This window comes from Lycium barbarum, chromosome 5 (assembly GCF_019175385.1).
Source record: "Lycium barbarum isolate Lr01 chromosome 5, ASM1917538v2, whole genome shotgun sequence".
Taxonomy (NCBI): Eukaryota; Viridiplantae; Streptophyta; class Magnoliopsida; order Solanales; family Solanaceae; genus Lycium; species Lycium barbarum.
In genome coordinates, this window is record NC_083341.1 from 27,258,164 (window position 1) to 27,280,836 (window position 22,673).

The window sequence follows — 22,673 nt, forward strand, 5'->3', positions numbered from 1 at the left end:
CTAGGCAGATGGAGAAGTATGTGAAGAAGCAGATAGACATTGCCTTAGCACCAGTGACAACCGTTGCCAACCAGGCCTAGGAGTTATATCAGGTGAGACTTGACAGGTTTGAGGCACGGTTGGTTGCTTTGGAGTGTGCAGGTTCGGGTGGTGATGTGATGGGTATGAGAGCTGAGCTAGATCGGCTAAATGCTGATATGTTGTCCTTACAGGCACGTGACCAGAGTGTGGTTGAGGAGCCCCCTCAGCTGAGGATCCCCCTCGGCCGTGCAAGGTGGATCTCTCTTCATTAATAAATATTGTGAATTTGATGCCCTAGGAGGATACTGCACCCCTTACTGATAGAGGGAAACAAGTAGCGGAAGATACAGTTCCTCGGGCAAAAGAGTTGGAGATGCTGGCTCGGACAGCGGAGGATGAGGAGGAGCATATTCAGATTGCCACGGAGAGATTGATGTTTAACAATCTCCCTCTAGCACTAACGAGCAGTATTACTGGCGCATCCTCTAGTCAAACTATGAAGGATATGTCAGAATTATTCCCAGTCCAGACATAAGGGGGACCAGTGCCTCCAACTGATCCTAGCACCTAGTGCTGCCAGGTATTCCTTACCCTTAGAGTAGTTACAGTTGATGCATTGGGTACATTTCATGATTTTCAGTTGGGGGTGGGGATTTCTAGCATTGTTATAGTGTAGATATTTGTTTAGGAACCTCCTCGGCTTTTCTTTGCCAGAGTTCTTTTCCCGAGGGGTTTCGTTTTGTTGAAACTGGCATGTTTAGGTTGTTTGTTTAGGTTGAATAGAGTAGTCTTGACTTACTTGGTGTTGCTCTGTAACTTTTGGCATGATGTTGTGGTTTGGTGAAAAATTTGGACCCCTCGAACCTGTGAAAAAAAATGCATACGTAGAAACAACTATCGATTGACATGATTTGAATCTTTGTATGACATTATTATTATTATTATTGGGGTATTGTGTGTGATAAATGACTACTTAGGAGACCACAAGTGTAAATAATTGTCTTTATGACAATGTGTGTGCGAGTTATTAGTTTTGTTCTATTTATGCTTGTATAATCTAGAACTTGCCCGGTTGGTCGTGTTTAAATCCGAAGGACAGTTGGTTGTGAGATAATCTTAGGCTTTTTTTGTGTAAATAGTCACTTTGCCTAAATAAGCCTTACCAAAAACGAAAATATCCCTAGTTTCCCTTTTTGAGCCTTTTGACCTTTTTCTTGGCTAGCCAATTATGAAACCTTACCCTTTGTGCAATTAATCCATCTTCGTACCCATTCCCTCCTTGATACTACTAGATATATGAGGCAAAATGCTTAAGTTGGGGGTGGTGGAGGTTGGTAGTGGAGAATCGATGAGGTATATATATATATATATATAAGAAAATTGTAACACAAAAAGAGTTGTAAGTTGGTTAGGAATAAAATCACATCGCAGTCGAAAACTTGAAAGAAAATGAAGGGGTTGGAAATAAAAGAGGTGAATTATGGTGAAGAGATGTTGTAGTGTTCAAGGAGGGTGAATCACTAATATCCAAAAAGTATCCTACCCGTCCCTAAGCCTACATTACAAGCCAAAACAAGTCCTAATGTGATCACAATTGAACGAGCCTAGGATGAAAACATAGAAAATAAGGGCAAGCCTATGGTATTTGCATGTGTAGATATGAATTTCTTTGTGAGTGTGAGTGTTTTTCTCTTCTCTTTCATCTTCGTCCCATTCTTGTTGTATATATGTGTGTTGGGACATTCTTTGGTCCATGTGAGGGCATAAGGATGAGAATTGAGCAAAATAAAGTGACCGCCTAAAGTAGAATTTGTGTGCATGATGACATGTTCGATAATGTAATGTCATGCATTGAAGCATCATTGTTATTCATAGCATTCTTGAATTATGCATAATGTTTGAAAATAGAAAAATGGGGTGGTCCTTGGAAGGAAACGTGCATGCCGGTAGTTCAGAGTCAAAACCAATGTAGACATTATTACTTTGTGATATCTAGGTGTTATATTGAGTCATTATGCTATATGAATTGCTTAAGGACAAGCAAAGACTTTAAGTTGGGGGTGTTGATCTGCTGGGGATTGACGGCACATTCGACGCTTTTAGCTATAAGTTTTGGTATTTTTGAGCAAGTCTTGGTCAATTTGATGTGTTTTAGGTATTTGGCATTGTAGGAGTCCAAAGATGGAGAATTAAGCAAATTGGATAAAAACGCGAAGAAGGACGGGTCGTACATCAAAGTACGCCCCGTACCTGTTCCCCGCACTTTGAAGGAAAGCCACTGAAGTCTCTGTAAGATTTGAGGAAAGTACGTCCCGTACTTATAAGGACGGACCGTACCTGTTGCCAGTCTTTTGGCTGGAAGTAACAGAGAAACGATACAACATTGAGGGAAAGAACGTCCTGAGAGTACGTCCCGTACTCCAAAAGACGGGACGTACATTTGCCCGTACTTCTTCTGCACTTGGAAGTTATTCAAAGGCCGTGTTTTACAAGGACGGGGCGTACATTACTCTTTTCGCGCGGGTGACATGATTTTGTCTAGATTGAAGAAGGATTTGACTCTTATAAATAGCCAATAGGGTTTTGAATATTTTTTTATCACTTTTCATACTTTGAATTCTAAAATTCTGAGATTGGTGTTGAGACAATTTGTTCTTAGTATCTTTCAAAGTGTTCAAGACAATTACAATCGCTTAATTTCCAATTTTATTTATAAGTTTTAGTACCAATTCAATTATGCAATCTTCATCTTTTTACTGTTTTCTTGTTGCCATGAGTAGCTAAACACCGTTACTAAGGTTGTGAACCCAAGGATGGGTGTTTTGTGATTGGTGATTGTTAGTGATATACGCATAATGGATTGTTAGGGTTTATTTGTTCTTCGTTTTCATCATATAGTTAGTGGTTGCAAACATTAGCTAACGCCATAAATTGTGGTTTATTTGGGAAAATAACTAGGGTTTGGTAAGAACAAATAACAAGAGCTCAAGGCATAACCCTTGTTTAATAAATTCACTTAGAATTAAGAGGAATTTACTTGGCATAATTAACCGTTCTTCATGCATGCTTTCTTATCTTTGGGAAAAGAATAGAAAGAAATAATCTTTTCTTATTGGGAAATAGTCTAGATTGATATATAGGTTAATGCATCCATGCAAACGATCCGTTAGAAGTATATCAAGATCAAGATCCATGATCAAACACTTTATCTGACGGGGACACAACCTCGTTCTTTTTCTCCATATATTTACAACTTTAAATTCCTAGTCATTTTAAATTAGTCCACAAACCAAATCTCCTATAAAACCCTTTTTCCGGAATACACCAGGACCGCAAGATTAGTAGAATACTCATTCAGTACTTTTCACGCCATATTCTCTTTGTGATTCGACCCCAACCTTGTTGGGTTACTATATTTGACAACGTCCGCGTTATACCAATAATAAGTGTAATTTGATCGTATCAAATTTTGGTAAGTATTCCCGCCTGTCACGTAGGTTCAAATAGCCAGCTGAGTGAGCCAGACCAGTAGGACCTCTTTCCAATTCCAGCCAGCAAACTCCATTTGGACCGGAGCTCTAGCCCTTTGGTATACCTTTTGACATGTACATATATGGGTATGGCAGGGCCTTGTCCTGTCCTTTTTGTAATCTATATTCCATAGAGGCCTGTAGAAAGTGTATATATAGTGGGGGTCATCATGTGCTTTCAGTTGTCCCTTAATTTTGTGAGTAGTATATACGGTGACCAAGTTGGTCTGCGTTGTCATCCTTGCTAGTATGCTTACATACACATATCCATATGCATGTTTCGTGGAATTTTGATATAAGATCTATCGTATAAATTCTACCGCAAACGGTACCAGTGGCATATCAGTCAAAGTGGGCCACCAAGTTGTTTAGTATAGAGTGGGAGTAAGTTTAGGGGCCTTCTTAGCACCCTCACTGTCCGAGGCTCTCTGACGACCCAGTGACGATTCCTCCAGAGTTTCTGACTTCCATAGAGGAGGATCCGTTGGAGGATAGTAATGACACGGACCCGTATGAGGGTTCGTATGGGACACCGGAGGAGGAGATTCCCGAGGCCGTACCTGTTGCTCCTATGGTTGAGCACTACGTCAGACCAGCTACCCCAGTGAGTGTTACTGATTACTCTAGCCCTCTATCCTGGCCGGCAGTAAACCAGGAGCTGCCGGATTACCCGTATCCTTCTGATTCGGATGGGGGTGATGACGAAGGCCAAACTAGAAAACTGTGGGAAGACAATGATGAAGAGCACACTTCACTTTATAGCCCACCAGATGGACTACAGGTATATGGGTCTTTTATTGGAATTTCCTATGTTTGTGCGTTTACTGTAGGTTATGACTTAATAGCAGCGAACGGAAATCCTAAAGGGACCAATAACCAAAGTATTTATAAGTAACTACGATCAAGGTGTTTTCGCCACCATTGGGAATCTTGAAATTTAGGATGAAAAGTAGTCATACATTCAGATTGAAGGTGGTTATTGAGGATTTCAAAGGCCAAATTAGCATTTGCTTAGTCGGAAGAGTAAGAGATCCCTTTTCATCCGGAGGGAGATGCATTATGAGAATTTATTGGAATCCGTTAGAAATTCAACTTGTTCTAGGTCATGCGATAAAGGTCACACAGTAGGGTAGATGCGATCATACCAGCACTAGCACACTGGATCCCATTAGCACTCTAAGGTTAAGCGTGCTGGGGTGAGAGTAATACTAGGATGGGTGACCCTCCTGGGAAGTGTACTAAGAGTCCTACAAATTTAGATATAAGAGACAGATGAGAAGTTAGAGTAGCCTAAGGGAAATTGGAGTATGCGGAGTGGTTGGAAACCTTAAAAGGTCGCGAAGGATGAGGCAGACTAGACCGGTAAAAAGAAAGAAGGTGCATCACAGCTCTAGAATTAGGATGAGTCCGAATAGTATTTGGAAATACTTTGTAAGCGAGGCGTTAGTAAACATATATATGTATGTGTATGACATCCCATATGTGGCCGTGCCAACCGGTATATGTGTCCTAGCAACCGACGTTGCTATATACTGAAGGCATTAATCGAACAGGGTAGTGAAGTTCAAGTGACAAATGTTACAAGGCAAGTTGATGTTATTGTCACTACAGGTTAGAGTCGGAAAGTCCTAATGCAATAACATCAAGGAAAGAAAGAAAGTGAGTATATAGGAAGTAGAAGATTAGAATGTCTAGAGCAAAGGAAAAAGTATAAGGAACAAAAGATGAATGTGTGGGGTCAGAGAACAGGCTTCGATAAGTGGGATTAAAGGATAGTAACCACAAACAGGGATGTGAAGTAAGAGAGAGAATGATCAGGCCTTGCAAGATACTAAGAGATTTTCAGCTCTCGAGAGGTACATAAAGGGATAAATGTGTAGTTATACTGACACGGTTGCCTCGGAAACGGAGAAGCTACTGACACGGTTGCCTCGGAAACGGAGAAGATTTCCTAAAAGATGATTTAAGAATAGAACGAATTTGCACGTTTAAAGGAATATTTCATGAACTTCAGGGTCAATACTATAATATAACAAGCAGAGAAGGGTGCTCAAGGAGGAAGGAACTCAAGGAAGGTTTGAGGATGAAAGTAGGAAAGGTACACTAATGGGCTGGTCAAAAGGACAAGAGAGAAGAAGAAGGGAAGAAAAGAAAAATTGAGCAATCACCAAGGACAAGCGAGAGGATAATGAATTAACAAAGCTAACCGGGAGGTAGTACATCAATGACATAGGATGAGGATAAGGAATACCGAGATTCGATTATAAAGGAAATAGAAGGATATATGGGAAATATTCATGAGTATGGACTAGCCTTAACGGCAGGAAGGAGAAGAAAGAAGAGAGTATATTTTCAAGGTTTTTACGACACGAACAAGAAGTGGCAGAACACTGGAAGAACTACAACGCATAGGTGGGATGCAAATAAGTAGTCAAAGAAAATTTTGGCTAAGTGAGCTAAGTGAATAAAGGGATTGATAATGGAAGTGGAAGAGTGTAGCATATTAACTCTCAATGATATAGTGTAGACGTAAAGTGAAACCGGAAACTCAGAGTAAGAAAAATTTCAGTGATAATAGTCGTGGAGGAAGGCGAGAAAATAAAAAGAGCAAAGTGTAACCAAACGTTCCGTAAAATGTTATGATGAATTCCAATGTCCCCATTAACCCGTTAATTCGGGAAATCTTCAATCATAAAAGGGAGAAGTAGAAGGGCCTTAAAGAAGGCAGTAAGAATGGATTTGTAATGCATAAGCATTTCGTTTAAATGCAAAGCCCTCGATTAGCAGAAAAGAAAATAGGTCAAGCTATACGATGAGAGAACTCCGGTATTATAAGAGACCAAAAGAGTTGAAGGATCGTTAGGGTTGGCCGATGACTACTGATACACGGGAGTTACTAGTGTAAAAGAACACCCTTTAAAACTGGGGAAGAGCAGATTTAGTCCTGAAATGAGGTATGGCATTATCAAAATTCCAAAGAAAGAAAGATGTTAGCTTAAAGAGGCCAAAATTTGGGACGTAGTGGCATATCAAGAATGCATTAAGATGGAGCAGAAATGAATTAAAGATAAGCATACCACAAAGCAGGTATGAAAAGGAATTAAAATGGATTAAGAGCATACTTTATGCGGGCGTGAGATATGATATTTCTAGACCAGGAAAATTTGTGCCGCACCTAAATAGACAACTACGTATCCTAAAGAGTAATAAAGAGAGTAAGAAAGGCCTGCAAGCTAACTACAAAGAGAATAACGAAATGGATGATGAGTACAAAGGACACTTTGGGTTACAACGGAAGAAAATCTTGATATTAAAGGAAAAATATGAGAATCTTAACAAAAGGAGTAATGATAAGCGGTATAGTGATCTCTAAAGAAAGGAAGAACGATGTGGGTGCAGATAGAAAAGCAGCAGCATCACCAGGAATTAGAAAGTACATCACGGGTCACTAACCATACTAAACATAAGGGTATGTATTATAGAATTATATGAACCATCAGCGTAAGATTATGCCCCGTAGATGGGAATGGACACACCGGGAAGCCAACAAGGAATGACAGCTAACTAAGTGATCACTGGAATGAGGAAGTCAAGGGTAAGTATACCATACTGATGTTGGAAAAGAAGTTGTGGTAAAGTGAGAATTGCCCTAACTCTATAAATTATAAGTTATACTGCAAAATTTAAGGCAAAGGAATTAAAGGAAGAGTTTTGACAAGAACTCGAAGATATTATGAGCTATAGACCAGTTCGAACTATGATTATTGGTTCATCGCATTATATAATCCCGCTACGAGGAATAATAAAGATAGTGATGGAACATTAGGAACCGTTAAGAGATTGTATTGAGGATATGGTTATAACTGATCATGGAAAGGAATTAAGACGGATGGTTGAAGAAATGTAACCGTTAAGAGTAAGGATTTTTCAGTAGCAGAGTACTACTGAACAAGAAACTGGACGTTATTATAAGAAAATTTACGATGAATCAGAGAGCTTGGCTGATGAATTACGAGGGGATAATCAAGCACGTATCTAAGCTCAACAAGTACAAGTAGGGATAGCCAAGATGTATCGGAGAAATCAACAAAAGAAAGTGAAGTATTCGAGCAAGGGAGTTATTCGTTAATAAAAAAAATGAGGAACGAAGAGGAAGGACGCTCGCAGGACGGCGAGTAGCCATGGCGTGGCCAGTTAAACCACATGAATGAAGACAGAATGAGAACAAAATACTAGTTGACTTGTGATTATATGCACGAGGATTGAAGACTGTACTCACAAATGAATTTGATAAAGAGCTAAGAAAGAACGGGATGAAACAGACCAAATTATACTATAAGTATACGGTAATTGAATAAAAAATTCAATGAAGATATTGAGGATCGGCGCACTAGAACATTCGAGGACGAATGTTTTTAAGGAGGGAAGAATGTTACACCCCGTATCTTCGAAGAAGCACTTATCAAATTTGAAACATAAGTACGTTGAGTTATGGTTAAGTAAAACCACTTTGGAATATAAAGAGCAAGCATTATTAAGTATATTTAATGAGTGAAGGAAGTATATAAGGTACACTGGAAGGTTTATAAGGAAATGAGTGGAATAAATGAAATAGTACGACTTTGGAGAAAAGATGGGTAAAGTTTCGTGTGATAATTTTGGTCCAACTTGAGGGAAGAATATCTCTTAGCATATGAAGTGTTTTGATATGAAACAAAATCCTAAAATGAAGTTCGTCGAATCTAGTTTCTAACGCAATAAACCGCTTGTCGATAGGACATCAGTAACCGACCTGCTACAATAAAATGCTACAGTGACCCCGACCCGAATTGGAACTTATAAAAGGGGAAAACCCCCATTTTTTTCACCAAAAAAAATCAGATTAAGAGCAGCAACACAAAGGACAATTATGTCATAAAAAAGTTGAGGGTTTGAAGTGATTTTGCTTAATCAAGGCTCGGATAGTGCGTAGTAGTGATCACAGTATTATTTTGCGTTGGATTTGGCTTGGATTCAAGGTGGAATCTTGAAGATATTATCATTTGGACAAGAAAAAGGTATGAATCTTTCTCTTTTGGTATTATTTAAGGCTTATTTATGAAGATAAAGTCATTAGATAATTGTATAGTAAGTTGGTTAGTTATGGAAGTTGGAAAATAACGTGTGGGCTGTTTTATGGCACATGTTTGTGTTGGAAGTGATGTTTTTAATGTTGGTATTGATGTTGTTGTTGTTGGTTGCTGAATTACGGTTTTGGGCTAGGCATATAAGCAGAGGAGATGCTACTGAAATTTTGACAGATTCTAGAAAGATTTATTTGAAGGCTTAGGATAAGTATATAACAATGGACCTAATTATAGCATGAATGGTCTTATATGTAGATTTCAAGATCGGAAATAGGTGGAAGAACCGAGACATGAATTTTCAGGTATGTTAAGGCTAGTCCCTTTCTTCTAAAGGCATGATTTCTTTCTTATGAATCCAATAGATGTTTTCCAAATGTCCCATGATCCCTTTCTGTGAATCCATAAATATTTTCCAAGAATGTTCTTATTCTCAAAAGCTAGAGATTCATGATTCATAGAGTTCTTATCATGCTAAAGATAAGCATGTTTTATGATGACGATGATTCTATTTCTAGAAATTCCTATGTTATAATTCCCTATATATTTTCATAACCTCCTTACTTCCACAAGTTAGAAGTTTATGATTCAAAGGCATGACTCCTTTCCTGATAATTCATAAATGCTTTCCAAAATGTTTGTATTTTCCAAATCAAAGATTTATGATTCCGTAAGCTCTTATGACAACAACGATGGACATGTTTTTAAAATGACAATGATGATGTCAAATATGAGAATATTTCTATGACAATTATGATGATGATGATTTCATGTTTAAAAGTCCCAAGCTTATGATTTCAATGTGAATATGAGAATGTTGAGCTATTTCTTGATTCTCTCAATTATATTCATTGTTGATGAATCTCATCTCATGTTATTCGTTCCTCCGAGGTGAGAAATAGCGATGATGATCATTCCATAATGTAATCAGAGGTTACCGACCTTACGTCACTCCGATAAATTTATAGCTTTTAATTGGGCTCTTATGCATGCTTAGGTATATGATGATGATTACACCATGCCTAGATGGCCGGGCAGCACCGCTAAGGCGGGAAGCTTATACACAGTGTCTACATGGCACGGGCAGCACCACTAATGGGCGGCATGAGATGGTTACCCCGGATGCGGGATAATGATTATGTTATATATGTATATGAGACATATTTTCTTTTGAAAGTTAAGCATGCATGGTATCTGCCTTAAGAGGCAACCATATGTACAGGTTATTTCCTTAGCTCATGTTATGCTCTATATTTCTCATTATGTTATTTTTCATGTTCGGTATCTTTTACTATATTATTATTCATGCCTTACATACTCGGTACATTACTCGTACTGACGTCCTTTCTTGTGGATGCTGCGTTCATGCCCGCAAGTTTAGATAGCCAGCCGAGTGAGCCAGACTAGTAGGACCTCTTTCCAGTTCTAGCCAGCAAGCTCCATTTGGACAGAGCTCTAGCCCTTTGGTATGCCTTTTGACATGTACATATATAGGTATGGCAGGGCCTTGTCCTGTCCTTTTTGTAATCTATATTCCATATAGGCCTATAGACAGTGTATATGTAGTGGGGGTCGTCATGTGCTTTTAGTTGTCCCTTAATTTTGTGAGCAGTATATACAGTGACCAAGTTGGTCTGCATTGTCATCCTCTGCTAGTATGATTACATACACATATCCATATGCATGTTTCGTGGAATTTTGAGATAAGATATATCGTATAAATGCTACCGCGAACGGTACCAGTGGCATATCAGTCAAAGTTGACCACCAAGTTGTTTAGTACAGAGTGGGAGTGAGTTTAGGGGTGCTCGATTAGTAGTGGTCGGGTGCTCGTCGCGGCTCATTGGTTTGGGTCGTGACAGATAGTTCAAAGAAAACTCTTTATTTCGTGGTCCTCATAGAGTCAGAATTACAAACGGCCTGAATTCTTATTTAGCCTGAGATATGTAGGAAGCCCAGAAACCAGGGTACGACCATACTTCCGAAATTTTGCGCGAGAAGTGCTGTAATTTCTTTTATTCGGTAAAAATTAGGTTTGTTAAATTCGCAGCTCAAGGATAGCCTTGCCATCCTTGAACTTCGAAGGGGTAATTGTTGACATCTAATTTTCACCTCATAAAACGCGTATTTTAATTTTTCAAATTTCCCGAGTCCAAGACGGAGCAAGGATACCCTTAAAATTTTAAAAATCTAAATGTCTCGAGAATATTGCAAAAATTGGCGTTTAATCATTATTTGTATAAAAAATTAACAATCGCAAAAAATTACGAGTTATTTTCTTTCATAAATACAATTCAAAAGAAGACACGTATCCCGCTCCGTCTAAATTCAGGAAATTCAGCAATTAAAATGACGTACAAATTACGGTTCATTTTTTATCGCATTTTTTTCATCTTAAAAAATTATCCAAAACTATGTCAATATTGGGCTTACATTAAAGCTTGTATTTTAAAACGACATATTCCAAATTTGAAATTTACAAAAAAAAGGGTCTACGGAGGCATTCTGGACAAATATGTAATTTGGCAAAGTTGAGTATTTATTGTTTTAATTGTGTATAGGGTCCTCTAAGAAAATATTTTCTAAAACCTAAGGGGCCTTTTAAAACAAAGACATTTGGGGGGGGGGGGGGGGGCACTATATATATTAAAAGGGGACCAAAGTTATCAAAAGCCCCCCCCCCCCCCCCCCCGTCGCTCCATCCTCGCAGGGGCAGAGAACCCGTCGCTGTCTCGGCTGTGCTACGGGAGGCTCTGGGGAAGTCGGAATAGGAGAGCACTCATCTTGGAGTAGGCTTACTACTTAGATGCTTTCAGCAGTTATCCGCTCCGCACTTGGCTACCCAACGTTTACCGTGGGCACGATAACTGGTACACCAGAGGTGCGTCTTCTTTCTCTCTTGGCCAGCGATGGCGATTTAGGGTTGAGTTCTTTTGCGATCTTCGTCGTAGCCATTTTATGGCCTCTTCAAGCAAATTCTTAAGGGTTTTTGCTCCCCTTGTTCTCCTATTACTAATTGCAGGTTTTATTTTTAGTTTTAATCATGTTTTCATGTTCAATTTGAAACCCTAAATTGGGAAGTTACTCTTGTTTTCCCCGTGTCATGGGAGCCATGGACAGGGGCCTTTGAGCCTGCTGTTATCTTGGCACCATGACACACAAATGGGGGGAATTAAAGGGGGAAATCCCAATGTTCGAATTGGTTAAGGGAATTTTAGGTATTTTATCTGTTCCCTTTTTTGTCCCCAAAGCCCTAATTGTTTTCTATAAATAGAAAGCATTCATTGCCATTTGAAAAGAAAGAAAAAAGAATCCAAACCCTTTGGCAAAAATCTTAAACACTCAAAATATATAACTCTCCTATTACTCATATACACTAAAAAGACCAAAATATATCTTATACACATTATCTAGATACTACAAACATACTACTTTGAGAATGCTATAAGACATATGTGATTATGATATACACACATTATACAAGGTTTTGAAAAAACAAAAAAAGGCAGTTTTGAGGAGTTTTAAGTGTTGGTGTTTGAAAGCTGATTGAATCTCTCCATTTTGATCTTTAGACTGCCCCAAACAGAGGTAAATCCTATTCTAATCCTTTTTTTTTTTCCTATTTTCAGTTTTGATTATGCTTTGTTTAAACTTGTTTACTATTTGAAATGGCATGAATGCTTAGTCTAATACTTCATATTGTTATTTCTGTGTTTGTTTTACTATTTAAAGTCATAAAATGAGCTAAATATTAGATAATGTTATGTTAAATGGGTATTATAACATACTAGTTTGAAGAATAGAAAGAAAAAATGACTGAATATGGGAGTCTAAGTTTTCTTAAAGTCTATTATTAAGGGTAGATTAGTTAGATGTCCAGGATGAGAAGTCTAGTTGGATATAATCTGTTTGAAACTATAATTACATGCTTCTTTTTTAGCCTTATGTCTTGAAGCTATGATGATTTTTGGAGACTGTTTTGGATGGGAATATTTAGCTTGATTCTGAGTAAGACATAGTTGTTCTAAAATTTGGGAATTACTCCTATGGTTTATTTCAGTTTTCTAGACTCTATTTTAAGTTGTTTTATGTATTGAAATCTGTTTATTGAAGATTGGACTATGTTTGTTGTTTCTTCCATGTTATTAACTATTAAAGGGCTTACTTTTGTTATAAGGATAGTGTTAAGCATTTTGGGGTGTTGTTAGTGGACATTGGTGTTTAAAAAGGGTTTAAAATAAGGAGAAGGGTCTGTTTTAGCTTATAAGTTACTATTATATTGATTAGTTTGAGCATCTGAGGCTTTATCTTCCATTTTGCTTGTTTCGCTTTTATTTTTTTAGATTCCGAAGATTTTAGTTTTTGAGGCTATTTTAGTTCATTTGAGTTTATTAATCTTGGATGCCATGATTTTAAGCGAGGTATAGGTTGTTGAGGGTCTGTCTCATAGTTGGTTGCCAATGATTTTGTCTAAAACTATTTTTAAAGTTTAAAAGTGAGACTGTGTTCTTGTGTTCATTATTGATAGCTGGAATCTAGGCTAATGATGTCTTAAAATTAAAAACTGAGATGGGTTGCTTGTTTCTGTGTGTGTGTGTGTGTTTTTTTTTTTTTTACATAGAGATAGAGTAGAGGTTATCTGAATCTCTGTAGACTTGTTTCATTTGTATTTGGGCTTGTTTTTATCCTTTAAAGGCTTAATTCTGTTCAAAAGTTGCAAGAAATAGTTTTTCAAAAGACCTGCCAATCTGTAAACCTTCTAAAACCTGAACCTCTAATTTTTCTACCTGTAACAGAATAACTGTTAAGACTACAAAAAAGGATCTTTGTGTTCTTGTGTCTTCCTTGCCTCACCTACATACATTTCATCCTTATTGAATCCTGCTTAAGCCAAGAAAGAAGTAGAAATGAGTTTTTTTTTTTTTAATTTGCCTTGTGTATTTTTAAATGGCCAAAGTATGACTTAATGCCTCTAAAAACTAAGAATTTGTTTAAAAAGATAGGAACTGGATGGACTTATAGCTTGTCATGTTTGTTTCTGGGTTAGTATGAGCCTTGTTTGGTCTTATATGCATGCGAGTCACCTGTTCTGGGAACTGTTAGAGGAAACAAATAAAAAGAGTAAGAGAACTTGTTCTCTTGTTTAAGAAAGTGAAGATTAGAAAGCTAGGCTAGTATCTTTGGGACTATGATTGTGTTTGTAACCCTTCTGTGACTTGTCCTCTCTTTCAAACTTGTTTGATTGCCTAGGCTATTGTGTAATGTGCTCTGTAAGCTTACTCTGATTAGGTAGTTTTTGGAATACCTTTTGTTTACCTAATCATATAGAGGTTAAAGTTAAAGAAAGCTAAAATTTAACCTTAAAAGGAAGTCTAAAATTAAGTATAGTAAATATTTAAGTCCTTCTTTCCTTCTTTTCCTATGTCTAATCCCGCAACTTACATATTTGTTTCCTCATACACTGTTAGCCTATACTGCTCATAAATACATCATTGTGTAACCTAGGACAGTGCCATGAACCTTTTTTTTTTGTCTCAGTTTTGGAATTCTTGAAATCTATCACCCTTCCCACCTAAAGTTTCTTTTCACTTCTGATTTGCTTATGACTTATAGACCATTTGTCTTGTTTGGTTACTTGTTTGTAATATTCATGTTGGTTTGTCACTTGTGACTGGCATTTTACATTTGGAATTTCTTAAAGACTAGTTGGTCCTCTTTACCTAATATGATCACCTAAATAAACTAGGTGTGGGAATCTAAATTAAGACTAAAGTTGTTCTAAAGATTAAGTGTGGTGCTTGCTTTTTATGAATCACCTCTCTTTTGTCATTTGCTTGTGAAATCTAAGATTGCTTCATATGTATTCTTCTCCCCTATTGGCCTTAAAACTGAACCATGCTAGGACTTGAAAGTTGGTTTAAGACCAAACTTTCCTTTTAGGATTCTGCCTAAGTATTGGAGTTTGTGATAATATATCATTTCTTTAGGCTGAGTTTGATCCAAATTTACTTGTTTGAAGTCACACTGGGAACCTATGAAACTTACAATTTGCTGAACCTATGTAAAGTCAAAATATTGAAGTCAAAACTGCTTTAAAAAAGAAAATACAACACCTGTTTATGTGTCTTTTTTATATATAGCTAGATGGTGAATTCCTGTGGTTCATATGTGTGATTCCCCACTTCTGTTTTCTTGTTTGAATCAAGACGTGTTTAGTATAATGCTTGGGGAACCCAGAATAGTATCCAGGCCCCTTCTAACTATAGTCTGGATTCTTAGGGATTTATAATTGTTTTCACATGATTTTCCCAATATTGGAAGCCTGTGGTGATTGCAACTTAGCTCATATTTACATCTAGGGTAGTTTCATCCTTTCCTTTTACTCTATTATGGATCTTACCTTAATTACCCATTACACCTTATGTCCCCACCTATTTTCTATGTTTGTGCATATGCCTTACCTGAGGCACTTGTGAAAATGCTTCTCTTACCTTCCTTTGACTGTTTTGTCACATTGAGAACTGAGAACCTGTTTTAAAGGCCGAGGGACTGAAAATGATAAATAAGCAGCCTAAAAACCTATTACTTGTGCTTGAGAGAAATTTGGGAAGGGTGCTGTAAGTTTGAAAATATGAAGATGTTTTTCTTGTTTGTTGATTAGCTTGGCTGTTCCTTGACCTTTAATTTGTGTCTTATCTTGTATTGACTCTTAGTGACACTGCGCATTTCCTGAGTCCTGTTTGAAATTGGCCACTTTAGTTGATTAGGAAAATTTAAAAGAATAATGCAGTCCCGTTCTTCTTATTTATTGTGCATCTTGTGTTTTTAAACACAACTGCTAGATGTAGTCTTCACTTGTGAAACCCTACTCCTCCTACTTGAACTGTATAAGACCTGTAAAATTAATTCCCTTAAGCCAACATTAGAAGGCTATATGCAGCTGAACTTTGAAAACAGATTGAGAATTGCAGTTTTGAAATCTCAAGAAATTGAGTATTGCCCACCTTGAATGATGTTGTTTGGTACAAGCCTAGATTTTAACTTTAAGTACACCATTCTACTTGTTATCACCTCTAGACTCTATCATAAATAGGCTTAGCTTGACTGGAAGTTTTGTTTGCGGCTGCATTTGTGGAAACTGTATACTTATCCTTAAAAATTGGAACTTTGAAGAGCATTATTTGGTTAAGTGCTGCCTTTACTATTAGCCTAGGCTGATCATGAACTTTAAGTGATAAATTGATTTCAAAAATCTGTTTTCCTTCATTAAGCGTTGAACATAAGCTCTTATGCATTGCCTTGGTATAAAATGTTTTTTCTTTTCCCGTTCATTGGCTGGAATACTATTTGATAAGCTTTGCCTAAAACTTGTTATTTTAGACTACAACCTTAAGTTGTCTATATGCTTAATTGCTTGATAAAATCTAAATATTTTGAATCTGGAAAATCTGGGTCATTTCTGGGATTTTTTTAGTCTCTTTGGGTAGTTAAAAGAGGTGTATGTAGAGAGAATATTAAAGGGTATATAGTGTATGTTGGTTGTATATGGAGGGTATGCCCTATAAAGGTTTTGCTCTCCATATGAGAGTATATCACTGGTATATCAGGTATACCACAGTTTCGACACGTAGAAAAATTTGAGAAGAAATTAAACAGTATATCACTGGTATATCAGGTATAGCATTCTTTGACACTTAGAAAATTTGAGATGAAATTTGGTTTGGGCCTGTTGCTTGGGCCTGTCATTTGTGGTCTTCATCCCCGATTTATTTCCAGTATTTTGGGCCTTTTTTTGCGGTATTTTGTGACAGTACCTAATTGTGTTTATACGGGTTTGTCCCAACAGACTTGTAATTCATTTTATCATTGTCATAAATTGTCATAGCCTCTTAATTTTGTACTTAATTTAATTTGTGAGCATGTACGAATGTTACGTATACTCGTTTGCATCCTTGTCTACCCAAACCCATTGGTGCGCCCCAACAAGGCCCACCAACGTATCTAGATCGAGTTAACCCAAACTGGAGCAAAATGACGCATACATTGGACTTAAGACGAACCCGATTGCATAAATATTTCTCTTTTGGGCTTGATCAGCCCAAATTCTTTATCTCCCTTTAACTATGTATTTTAAATTATTGTTTATGCAATTATCATGCCTATTGGAACCCTTAATAGATTGTCATATTTTAAAGTCACTAAAAAATGAATTTGCTACAAATTAAGACTAGTTTTTGAGACGTTAAAACGCAAACTTGAGGCTGATATTAACAAAAGGACTAGAACTGCCAGTTTTCGTAAAATTAAGGACTGAATTGAACATCCGAGAACTTATGGAGTTATGACATATGGGCTTATTTGAACCAATATTCAAACTTCTGGGACTAATTATGATTAAGACAAGTGTCATTGAACAAATAGCCAATTATGTGAAGCTCTTAGTTATTTTTATATGTTTTGGTCTAAGAAAATTGCCTATTTTGTAGGAGGAAAAGGCCTTGAAAGAAGAGAAACTCAAGCAAGAAGAGAAGTATATGTGGGCTATCGTTGATGGTGTAAAAGAGAAGGTTTTTTGTCTATATCTTTAGCTTTCAATATTATCTGGTTTTGATATATAAGTATGTACTACTTGTCTGGTGGAGAGTATGATACTACATTCTTACTAATCAGCCAATTTGCTTGTACAAATAATCACTTTCTTTTATCTGCGTCTTTCCTTTTATATTTATTTTTTGACGCCGTCTTTTATGTTCTGAGAATTTCTGCTAATGCTATCAATCCATTAAAATCAGCTTTCTCAAATCTTGATTGGACAATTGGAGCAGCCAAAGTTCTCTGATGTGTTTTAATTTTCTATGAGCTAGTTGTAAAAGTCAATCAAAATAAGATATTTATCTGTCCTGTTTAGTACCTTTTCATGAGGATGCTACATCAGAAATGATAAAAACCAAAATGCAAGAACAGGAACTGAAACTTGGGAAGCAGATAAAGATGGGAAGCAAGACATAAATATTTATGAAGTATTAGTGATAACTAGAATTAAATCCTAATCACCCATAATACAATCAATAAAATCACCTACAATAATAGGATCCTCAAGAGGAAGACAAACCTCTTGGAAATCCTAGGGCTAGTTCTAAGGCAACCACAAGTTCACCTCCTAAGCTCACAAGTTCAACCAAGTCATCAACATAATCACAAGTCCACACAGGAAGATTGTTAGATGGGATTTCCATGTCTCTTCATATGTGCTACTTGTCAAAAACAATTGATATGTATAACCTCTGTTCTTCTTCTATGATCTTGAGTTTTGTCCTTTGTAAGTGAATGTTTCGAAGTGTTTAGTGTGGAACTGAAAGATGTTTTTTTTTTTTTTTTTTAAATGTAAAATAATGGTACAGATGGGAAAGCTAAAAAGACGGATCCGACCAAGTAACATTACAATAAATATTGGAAAGGATGCTCCAATACCAGAATGTCCTGTCCCTGGTGAAAGGTCCCTCTCATCCTATTTTCCCACTATGGGGTGAATTTACTATTCTTTGGTGTCGGAGAAAGTTGTGAACTCTTTATAACATGGTAAAAGTTTGGCCTTCGTTTCTTTTCCTTCCCTTCTTTTATCGGACAGCTGGAAGGAAGTAAAGCATGACAACACTGTAACATGGTTAGCATTCTGGAATGATCCTATTAATCCAAAAGAATTTAAGTACGTTTTCCTGGCAGCCAGTAGTTCCTTGAAAGGGCAAAGTGACAAGGAGAAGTATGAGAAAGCAAGGCGTTTAAAGGTAATTGGGATGAAGAAACAATGGTAGACTTCTGATCAATGAAAATTTCTTTATTTTGAAATGTATACAGTATTGGTTGGTAATTTCAACGGTCTTCTGAATGCAGGATTACATAGAGGGTATCAGGTCTGTATATACGAAGGATTTTACCAGTAAAGATCCTGTAAAGCGTCAAATCGCAGTTGCAACCTATCTTATTGATAAATTAGCTCTGAGGGCAGGGAATGAGAAGGTACAAGGAAAATAACTTTTTATGTCTGGTCCCATTATTCTGTTGCCTTTTGTTTTGGAGATGCCAGGTATCTGACATGGATCATCATAGATGTCACAGTTAAAAATGCCCAATTTGACAGTTGTTGCTGGTTAAAACGTGTTTTGTCAAAGCATATAAAGTTTATTTCCCCGGCAACAGCATTTCATTAGTTTTCCTTTATAAGAAAAAAGGATATCAAGTTGAACAGAAGCAGGAAGATAACTATGGGTACTATCAGTTCTTTTCTTTTCCAGTTGCCTTTTCCCTGCCAAGGGAACACCTAACCAGCTGTGTTAGATGATAAAAGAAATTTTGAAGCAGAAAAAAGAGTTTGATCAAATATCAAAGCTCCACCTTTTATTTCTTTTGGATCAACTAGCTGTGATTTTGCCTGCAGAAGTAATCGGCAATCTAAAAGCTGTGTGGTGATCTTAGTAAATTTTGCTCTGATGCAGGATGATGATGAAGCTGATACAGTCGGTTGCTGCACATTGAAGGTTGAGAATGTAGAACCAGTACCTCCAAATGTTTTGAAGGTAACATGGTTTTACATCCTACTTGGCAGTGTGTTGATTATTGATTGTGGAAAAAGTATGTAATTGTTTCACACAACTTTTCTCTCTGTTACAAACAAGACTACAAGAGCACATTTTGTGGATGTTGTTGAAATAACTACTGCATAGGTTCTTATTTTCCTGCATCTGATTCTAATGCACAAAAGGTTTGACTTCGGTTCGTTCAGTTCGATTTTCTTGGTAAAGATTCTATCAGGTACCAAAATGAGGTCGCTGTGTATGAGCCTGTTTTCAAAGCTATTCAACAGTTCCGAAGTGGTTAGTAAATGCTCTTCTTTGCGACAATGATTCTACTAGTGTATCTTTATGTTCCTGCAAAGATATTGTGGTCACACTTATTTGTTATTTTCAGGGAAAAAGGGAGGTGACGACCTTTTTGACCAGCTTGACACAAGTAAGCTTAATGCTCATCTAAAGGAACTCATGCCTGGCCTCACAGCAAAAGTATTTCGTACTTATAATGCATCTTTTACATTGGAACAGCAGGTAAGTTGCTTTGCAGATAAAGATAACGTTTGTCGGACTTTAGGTTTCTGTGGACTAGTTTGTGTGCGTGCAGCAATAAATAAAGTGAAGTGTATAGGTCTCCTAAACCTCAGCAAGGAAGTGTCTATGAATAGCCTTTTCAGCACGACGGAACAAGAAAAAGATTATCTTCCTTTGCTGATATAGTGTCAAAGATCAGGGGAATTCCCTCTTTCAAACCCTTCCTCATAGCAGAAGAGTTAGCCTAGGTGCAGGAGCTGCATCTAGCTTTACTTTGACCACCTAGGTCTCGAGTCTAATTCGGAGGTTCTGAAATTTAAGAAGTTGGAGTAGATTGGTATGACCTCAATTGCATGACAAGTGGTCAGCTTCTGTTTTGGTTGGGTAAAAGTTGCAGGTTTTTTATTGGGTGTTACGTTGTAAGTCTTTAAATGAAGATAGGAGATGTGTGAAAAATGTTGTTTTTATAGGAAAATGTAAATGCATATCATTCATGGAAGAAAAACTATTTTGAAACTTGTTACTAACAACTGAGAACAATAATGATATCACCTTTAATGTTCTAGTCTCACAAAAAAATGAATTATTTATGAATTTTAATTGATGACATTGAAAGGGAAAAGCTGACCTCGTCCTTTTAAGTTAGAAGGTTTCTTCTTTCACCCATGTTTGTCTAACAGATACTGGAGACTCAGTTCTATTTTCTTGTCCTTTCCATTGTCCAACTATCTTTTGTCTTTACTGATTTGCTGCTGGTTGCAGTTGAATAAGCTGACTCAAGGTGGAGAGTTTGCTGAGAGATGTGCAGTGTATCAATTGGCAAATAAAGAGGTGACATTATGTCATTATGATATATAGTTGCATAGGTCTGCTTTGGCTATGGTGGTATATCTTCCGATGTTATATTTACATTTCCCGCTGTAGGTTGCAATAATCTGCAATCATCAACGTAGTGTTTCAAAGTCGCATAGTCTACAAGTTTCAAAGTTGAATGAGAAGATAGAAGAATTAAAGGTGATTTTGTTTTCATCTTTAGTGTTCCTTCCTTATGTAGTAATATTCTCATCTATCAACTTACTTATTTATCATCTCCATAAGGAAATTACCGTGTATTAATTTCTCATAATTGATAGGAAAATTGGCCATTGAATCTGTTTTACCTACATTACGAGGAAATTTCGGTTATTGACTTGTAGCCTTCATATATTGAGTGAAACTTGCGTTGGTAGATTTTAATTGTCTTTTTATTTAGGTTGTTTTGGAAGAACTCGAAGTAGATTTGGCTCGGGCTAAAAAAAGAAAACTTCCAGTTAAAAGTTCTGACGGGAAGACAAAGAGGAATTTGACCCCTGAAATGTACAGTCTCTAGCTACTTACTGATGCTTTACTGAGTCTCAGTGCTTTCTTGAAGGTCCTTTTCTTGTAGCTACTAACATGTGAGTGTTTGCAGATTACAAAAAAAAGATAGATCAAACTAATGTGAAGATTGATAAGATTGAGAAGCAAATAGAGACAAAAGAAGAATTGAAAACTGTGGCTTTAGGCACATCAAAGATCAACTATCTGCATCCTAGGATCACAGTTGCCTGGTGTAAGCGTCATGAGGTTCCCATCGAAAAGGTGAGACAAAAAAAACTATCATCCTTTGGAAAATGGAAATATATACTTAGATTTTCTCTCTCTCTGACTGCATCCAACTTGTCATGTCCTTTTCTTTTGACGCTCCTTTCTCTATGCAGATTTTCAATAAGTCTTTTCTAGCAAAGTTTGCCTGGGCAATGCATGTTGAGCCAAGCTTCACATTTTAAAGTTTCAGCAGTTGCGGTTGTTGCTCCCAACGCACACGCAAGTATAAGTGGTTGCCAAGTAATATAGTTATTTGTAAAAGTCGGATATCGTACCCATAAAGACTTATGATCAACGATTTAATGAGAATTCACTATTACTACGAATTATGCAAGTACAAAAGTGGAATGTTTGATTATTTGTAAACTAATGCGAAAAGTAAATAACTAACTAATTATGCTAACAGTTTGTCATGATCATTTGTTTAAGACTTGAATTTATCACAGAGAGAAGAACATTTCAGGGTTACCGCACTTATATAATTATGTTGTGCATTCACTTTCATCAACCTTATTCTTTATCAAGTTACGATTGACAGGGTTGATATTATGACTACAAATCTCTCGAGTTCTCTAGTCACCTATTCGTATTACTTTCACGCTTATATCTCTATGGTCATGAACATTACACAAATGCATTTATATTTCCTGTATATCAACCAAATAGGCGAACTAGATATATCTCTATCCTAGACGCAAATCCGCTCCCTGATGCCCAGGGTTAAGATCCTACTCTACTTAATCTTCATTCTGTCTTAGTATTCCTTTCTCGAGTTCAATCTAAGGATCAAATATATATCCTATTGGTCGCGAAGCAGTATAATAGCCGAACACAAGATTAAGTAACTCATATGATAAATATAATAAACGTCAACTCAAGTTCATACGACAATAATCATACTTTGGCCATAACCCCAGAACAAGGGAATTTAGCTGCTCATTAAGATTACAACAAGCAGTTTTCATGTTTAATCTAAGAAAAGATGAAATAATGAAGGTAAAAGAGATAACCCTGAGATGAAAAGTCTTACTCCTTGCTCTCTGCGAAATAAAACGTCGGAACCCTTCAAAAACGACTTAAGGTTCTATTTATAGTGTTGAGAAATAACCCTCCAAGGCCCATCCAAAACAAAATAAGACTTAGAAAATATTCCCATTGGTGCACCTAGCTCGCTGAGCGAGCCTTGGAGCGAGGTAAGGCCTCGCCCTGGCCTTTGCTCAGCGAGGTCATGGGTCTGTTTTGTACTTAGCAATTTTCATGCGGTTTTCCCTTTT

General features: G+C 37.0%; 1 protein-coding gene across 1 annotated transcript; it reads left to right on the top strand.

Moving 5' to 3' along the window:
* Positions 1 to 158: 158 nt before the first annotated feature.
* LOC132639358 (DNA topoisomerase 1 beta-like) lies at positions 159 to 21,812 on the top strand. Its single transcript, XM_060355811.1, has 14 exons — positions 159 to 230; positions 320 to 544; positions 17,161 to 17,241; positions 18,076 to 18,170; positions 18,303 to 18,459; positions 18,566 to 18,691; positions 19,168 to 19,248; positions 19,455 to 19,545; positions 19,640 to 19,773; positions 20,536 to 20,604; positions 20,698 to 20,787; positions 21,026 to 21,134; positions 21,224 to 21,393; positions 21,513 to 21,812. Exons 1-14 carry the CDS (start codon positions 159 to 161, stop codon positions 21,579 to 21,581), a joined length of 1,569 nt encoding a protein of 522 aa, XP_060211794.1. The 3' UTR covers positions 21,582 to 21,812.
* The last annotated feature ends 861 nt before the right edge of the window (positions 21,813 to 22,673 follow it).

Coding starts and splice junctions, on each gene's coding strand:
- LOC132639358 (XM_060355811.1), top strand. CDS start 159: ATGGGTATGAGAGCTGAGCTAGATCGGCTAAATGCTGATATGTTGTCC. Junction 545..17,160: donor ATATGTCAGAATTATTCCCA/GTCCAGACATAA, acceptor CCTATTTTGTAG/GAGGAAAAGGCCTTGAAAGA. Junction 19,774..20,535: donor CTTTTACATTGGAACAGCAG/GTAAGTTGCTTT, acceptor TGCTGGTTGCAG/TTGAATAAGCTGACTCAAGG.